This window comes from Frankliniella occidentalis, unplaced genomic scaffold (genome assembly GCF_000697945.3).
Source record: "Frankliniella occidentalis isolate FOCC.00 unplaced genomic scaffold, Focc_3.1 Scaffold1, whole genome shotgun sequence".
Lineage (NCBI taxonomy): Eukaryota > Metazoa > Arthropoda > Insecta > Thysanoptera > Thripidae > Frankliniella > Frankliniella occidentalis.
Window position 1 is genome coordinate 2,180,194 of NW_026267131.1, and position 6,881 is coordinate 2,187,074.

A 6,881-nucleotide genomic window follows, 5' to 3' on the forward strand; every position below is an offset into this window, starting at 1 on the left:
GCCCCAAATTTACGACGCTGCCTTCTTCTTCAAACGACGTGCGAATCCAAAGGCGACGTAACGCCTAACAGTACAAACAATTTCCCTGAACTCAAAAAGCGATGCCATAAAAATCATTTCCCTTCTACGATGGTAATTCAAATGCCCACGCACCCGTGGAGCAGAAGCGGAACGTATAACATTATTGGATTTGTTTTCGTTCCTCCAAACCCGCCCCGCACGCCGAGCAGGTTGTGCATGTTTTGCCTACTTTTCCATTCTGCGGAGGTGCGGGGCGGGGCGTTCTGCAGGCCGTTGGCAAGGGCGTTCTCAAGAGGAAGAAGAGAGGATGTTCCTGAGGCGTTCTCGTCCCAGCTCGAGCGCAGCACGTTTACAATCTCCTCTTTCCCGCAAGCCTTCGTCGCTTTCTTTCTCTGCTCGACAGCACCCCGCCCTCCACCGCGAGATCCGCACAGGAAATATGCGAAGATGAGCCATCGCGTCTGCAGGTTACAATAGGAGGAAATATTAGAATCGAGGGTGAGGGGGGAGAGGGAGGTGGATTGGAAAATGCGGTGGCGACCTCGTGCGGGCCGCCTCGGCTGCCTCGGCGACAGCGGGGATCTGATATCCCTCACCCATCCCCCTTCACCCGCCCCCTTTTTCCACCCCCTCTTCCCCCACTCCTCCTCGGCGGACGCCGTCTCTGCCGGTTTGTCCTTTGTTGGCCCAAAATGAAAGGCATAATTCTGCAGACACAAAGGCCCGCGGTGTCCTCATCGAAATTAGGTTTCAATATATCCTTTGGGTGACACGCGGCGATATATCTATCCGCCGAAGGGGTTCGCTCTGCTGCCGCTGCTGAAAAGGTGCCGTGCGGCGCAAGCAAGCTCGTGCCCTGCGCCAAAATTCTATTATTTGTTTCCTTTCCCCCCCCCCTCATTTTCCCCCTTTTTTTCTTTTCCACTCGCCAAGATGAGATAGAAAAAAAAGTTTCACGCAGCGAAGGAGAGAAAAATAGCCGGTATTAATGTGACGATCGACGCGTCGAGATGTGGAGGATAAGAACGGGAGAGAAGTTGAAGTGAAAACGAGACGGGTTGTGAGAGCGGTAGGTGTTGTGGGCCCTCCCCCCCCTCTCCCCTTCCCTTCCTCGCCGATCTCGTGCCCCCCGGGGGGATACGGCGTTGGGAGAGCGGAGCGGAGAGCGGGGTTGGCAGGGGGAGGCAAGTTTGCGGTGAATGGAAACCAATGCCGTGTCGGGCCGCGCGCCGAAAATGATGTTAGTCTATTTTTTATGAGGATCCCAGCAGCGCGCGGGTACACTCCCTCTAAAAAGTGACCCCCCACCGCCTGCACGCGGCAGAGAACTCGTTCGTTTGACGATGATAATGCTAATAATCGTCGTCATCATCATCAGCGCCATCATCTCAATGAATTCGCGCGCGAGCTCGGGGGTTAATTTTAAAGAGACGAATAAAAAAAACCTGCCGCGCTTTCTCACTCTCTCATTGCAAGAGGATCGCTGCGCAAAGTTTCTCTTCCGCTCCGCAGAGATGAGTTGAGGGGAGCCTATAGCGCAGGCTGCGCAGGCGCAGGGGCGGCACGCCAGCCAAAGGGGTCGGCTATGATGCCTTCTCAGTTCCGTTTCGCTGCACTTTGCGAAAAGTGGCCACGAAAGAAAAAAAAATATAAGAGGAGGGAGAAAAAAAGACGTAGAGAAGTGAGCGCGGGAGAGAAAAAGGGAAGCCGCGTTTTCAGGGCATTAATTTCTGTCGGCGAACTTTCACCCGGCAGCGGTGCTTTGTGACTCGATGAACTGCTCAGCCGGGGTGAAAGGGAAGTAGGGGAAGGGGGGGGGGGTATACTGTGGGCCAGCGCTGCACACAGACCCTTTATAGATTTTATCACGGATTTATGAACAAATCAAAGATGTGCTGTGTCACTTTGTGAATGGGTAACATGGTGGAAATCAATCTAAGACTTTCTGAAAGTTTCGCCTTTGTTTTCACCCGTGTTTTCCCTGTTGTTTGTGTCGCCCACCGGAAGTAAGCTTACGATTGTTCTAAAATCACTCTGCTGGCCACAATCCCTGACCCCTGGTGGTCGGCAAGCGGCCGGTGGCCCTGTATGGTCGCGAAGCCGCGAAGAGGCGAGGCGACCCCCAACTTTTTCACGGCCCACTCTCTGCTTGACCTTCAAACTTGTCTCGCCCAGCTTTCTTCTTTATTCCCGGCGCGCACACGGCAATACTGGGACGGGACAAGTGCGGCCGGCCATGCATTTCTCATACTGGACGGCCCATAGACACTCACCGAACACGCGGAGGTAGCCGGTCTGGATGCCGGTGTGGAAGTAGGGCATGTCGGCCGACACCTCGCACTTGTAGAAGCCGGCCAGCGAGCGCGTCACGTTGAGCAGGGTGACGTTGTAGGCGTTTGACTGCGCCAGCTGCAACAGAGGAAATTACTCAACATTAGGATGATTTCATGAGTTATTCTTCACCAATAAATATAATAAAAACACAAAAGATATTGTTTTTAGGAGTTTGTAGATTTGGTTCGGTATTTACGTTGTTTTTTCCCCCCCTGTCAAGTAATTCTCGCCTTCGATGACACGGTGTGAGCGGCTTCAAGGAATGCGATCGCGTCCGCAGTTCGGGTCCTGCGGTGGGCTGCTCTGCGGGAGGGCGTCATGTCCCCCCCTCCCCCCTCTGTCCCTCTCACAAGGGGGGCGGCGCGGTGCCGAGTACTTTCGCTTTCCAAAGATGGCAAAAGAATTCCCCGTCCATTCATCATTTCGACGTCCATTGTGGGGCTCGGTACGGCTTGCTGGCTGGTGGTGCTGCAGCGTGCTGGTGTTAGTGACGTGTCACAGCCCTCCCTCTCTTTCTCACCGTTCGGATCTCCCATCCCCCCCTTCCTGGCTTCCCCTCCCCACTCCCACAACCCCCAAATCCCTTACCCCCGTTGTGTCGAGCGAGAAATACGTCATATCGTAGCGTGCCTGAGAAGACACATACACAGTCTTCAAAAAAAAATAAAAATAAAAAAAAATGAGAAAGTGGGAGAGAAAGGATCGCCGGGTGGAGGAAGGGGAATTATTTGTAGGAAGAGGAAGAATGATAGAATGCGTAAGCAGGAAAACAGCCCAGTTTCCCTGGCATGAATATATCTCCATCACGCTCTATATTCCGCCGCAAGTGATAACAAACAGTCTCTTGTATGTGACTTCAAGTCCTTTTGTACCTTTGCTCGTTGCCTGACACGAAAGGTTTTATTAAATTGAGCTTGGGTAGAATAAGAGATATTCTTAACAATCGCGCTACGGTTCGGTTATTTCTTATAATAGAGAGTGGAGCCATAGACGAGAAAATAGTTCAATCAGAGTGTGAATCAATCAGGGGTGAATAAGAATGTTCCAATTCAGGATGAAACGATTTCCCTAGGCAATGGCACAGTGGCGTTTGAGTTGCGCACGATTTCCCTGAAAGAGACGAAATCCACTTTTCGTGTAAAAGTTTTGGCAGAGTACTGATATTCCTGTGAATGTTTTTATCGGCGCAAGCGCTTCCGATACCGTCCCGCGCCGCTTTGAAGATTCCAATTATAGAAAACAGTTGCCGCAGGCCTCGCGGATGTAACGTTGACCCTGCTGCGGCCAAAAGGGAGAAAAATAAACGCAAATGAGATAAAGAGGATGAAAAGGTGGATTTAGATTTTAACATTCATGGAAATCAGGCACCTTTTGGCATGGTTCTACACGTCCTGCTTAGAACGTACATGTATAGTAATTGGCTCCAGTGTATACAGGGCTCTGGAGACCATTGCGGCGAGTAAAAAGAAACAATTGGCTCAGCCGGAGCTCAGCCTATTTGCCAATATCCGAACAGATAAGTGTAGTAGCATATATTGGCTACTGTAACAATTACACCAGAGGTGGCTGATTAAACCGGTGCACTTTTGCTATGGAAACATAAGTGTGTTACTTGAACACAGGAGGTCCCCATACTTGCCAAGTACACAGAACCTCCTGCATACATGTAAGTACACAGGACCTCCTGCATTCAAGTACACACATACACTTGTGTTTCCAGAGTGTGTGTGTGCGGGCAGGTTTGTGCGTTGCGCGGGGTCACCTGATATATAAGCTGAGTGACTTTTAAACTACAAAATACACACCGTTTCGGCCCTGGGAGAAATGTAATGGTCCGTTACGTTATAACGTGTAATGGCGCTGCGTTTTTTCAAAAAAATCAGAAAAATACACTCTCAGCCCGTTACTGACATTTTGCAAATACACAATGAACTTGCTTATACAGCAGTAATACTCACAAAATTGCACGTAATACTCACAAATTTAGTAAGTAATACTAATTATTTTGTTAGCAAGTACTTAGAATCATCTTCCTAAGTAATTTCTAACAAAATAATTAGTATTACTAACTAAATTTGTGAGTATTACGTGCAATTTTGTGAGTATTACGTGCAATTTTGTGAGTATTACTGCTGTATAAGCAAGTTCATTGTGTATTAGCAAAGTGTCAGTAACGGGCTGAGAGTGTAGATGTGTATTTTTTAAGAAAATGGGTTTGGAAAGCTACAAGGATAGCCTTACATTATTTCTTTGCTACCACCCAGTATGATTTGTTCACACAAAGCAGAACCTGCTTCTCTAAATTTTCTTGACAAATGGAATTTCAAAGATTAGAGAGGGAAAGTCCTGCTATGGAGGAAAAACATTCTACACAGGCGCTCGACGGCACCTCAGTATTTGCGCGTCGTTCGTTACCTTGCCGATTTGTTTGATGGCGTGGTGGCCGTCAAACGCGATGTCGTATGTACTGGCGGTAACGGTAACGCCGTTACACGTTACTGGGGTCACGTAACGTGTAACGCGTTACGTTACCGCCCTCAGACCAAATGTAACTCGTTCCGTTACCGATACAGTAACGGTAACGGAAACGGCGTAGCGCCGTTAATCCGTTAAGTAACGTTAATTAAGCGTACAATTAAAATTAACAATTGATGAGTAATTTCCAGAAAGGTCGTTTGAGTGCTTGATGAGTAATCGCGTACGCGGCTGTGTGCGTTGCGTATGTCCTGGCGGACATCGATCCACAACTTTACTAGAGAGAGCCGCTTAGCGCCCCCACCCAGCATTTCCATTCCTCTCTCTCTCTCTTTCCATCTCTCTCTTGCTCCCTCTCGGAACAAAACTACTGCTGTTTTCGGTCCCAGCAGCCTCAGATCCAATCTGCATTTGCGTTAATGAGAGGTAAAGTTTCGCAATTTTGCGGCCAAAGTCTTTGACGGTACAGCGGGCGGGCGGGCGCGGTCCAGGCCGCTGCCAGTGGCTGCCTGGCTGCCTGCTCGGTCTGGCTGGCTGGTTGGCTTCCCGGTCTGGCTTCCACTGTGCGCGCGCGCTCTCGCCGATTTCAAGCTTGTTTGATTCCGGGGAGCTCAGCGAAATCATTTCGAGCACTCGAAGTTTGGCGCCTAGGGGCACAAGCACAAACCAGCCAGCGAATGTGTAGACCACTCTCTTGTCGCGCGGCCTATCCGCGCCCGCGCTCTCCCTAAAGCCCGCTCTCTCTTTACGGGTCTCTCCAGGGATCCAAGTCCCGTGGACCGGCTCTCTTCCGTCCTTCTCCAGGCAGTCGGCCTTCTCCCGCCCTCCTCCTTCGTGCCCCACGGATTGGCTCTTTCCCGTCCTCTCCAGCCCGACGGCTCCCTCCGGCTCTCTCCAGGTCCTGCGGACTGGCTCTCTCCCGTCCTCTCCAGCCCACCGGCTCCCTCCAGCCCTCTCCAGGTTCTGCGGACTGGCTCTCTCCCGTCTTCACCAGCCCGTCGGCTCCCTCCCGCCCTCTCCAGGTCCTCCAGACTGGCTCCCTCCCGTCCTCTCCAGGTCCTGCAGACTTTCTCCCCCGTCCTCTCAAGTTCGCCCTGTTTTCCAGTACTATTCAGCCTGGAGCGCAAGCCTCTCCCGGATGCATTAAGGTATTAAAAGTGTCGTGGGCCCGCTGCAGCGGAGTGGTGTGGCGTGGAGTGGGGCGCGGCGTGGCGGTGCGTGGTTTGGCGGGCTGTACAGCGCGATGTGCCTGGCAGAGGGGTCGTCTTGCATTGTTCGTAGGGCCTGACTGTCACTACCGATGCGCCGTTCGGGTGGCAGAGAGAGCAGCGGAAGCAGCAGCGGGCGCAACATGGCTCCTGTGTTCGCACCTCACTGATCGCGATCAGGACACATCGACGTCCGCCCCACGCCGCCGTGCTCCGCCCGGCTTGCTGCTTGCGGGCTGTGCTGGGCTGCGGCGCGCCGCGGCCCGTCGGCTTTCGCTCAGCCAAACACGAAAGTTAAAATGAAGTTAAGATTCTCCCGGCCGCAGGAAGAGATTCCCTCATCGGGCGGCCGCCGCCGCTGCCGACGAAAAAGTTTGGGGAATTTAAAGGATCCGCGCCGCCCGTGCTGCCTGCATTATATGAAAAGGCAACTCGCGACCGCGCCCCGCCGCGCCACGCCCCGCCACTGCATATTTCGAGGGAAACAAAAGAAGGCTCGCAGCGGAGCTCTGAAGCAGGTGAAGGTTGGTTCACATGGCTGAGTGCATAAGTTGGCCGCGGCGAAGTCAAAGAGGCGTGAAGGGAAGAGAAGGGAGGGGGGGAGACACAGAGAGAGAGAGAGAGAGAGAGAGAGAGAGAGAGAGAGAGAGAGAGCATACGTGCCGCGGGAATATACGAGAATGAGAGCACGCGGAGAATAAGATGGAGACATAGGAGGAGGAGGAGGTGGTGGTGATGGAAGGGGTGGGGGCAGAGGGGCCGAGGGTGTAACCCGAACGAATTCACGCGTGAGTACGAGAGAGAGAGAAAGAGAGAGAGGGGGGGAGGGGGAGGCAGTGGGAG

At 52.4% G+C, this 6,881-nt stretch overlaps 1 protein-coding gene across 2 annotated transcripts in view; it reads right to left on the bottom strand.

Annotated features, from left to right (window-relative positions):
- Positions 1–6,881, bottom strand: part of LOC113202665 (uncharacterized) — a 140,705-nt gene that overhangs the window by 30,206 nt on the left and 103,618 nt on the right. For both annotated transcript variants that reach the window (XM_052268410.1, XM_052268443.1), the window contains exon 3: positions 2,295–2,430. In XM_052268410.1, the coding sequence (XP_052124370.1) occupies positions 2,295–2,430 (136 nt within the window). The remainder of the gene's footprint in view (positions 1–2,294; positions 2,431–6,881) is intronic.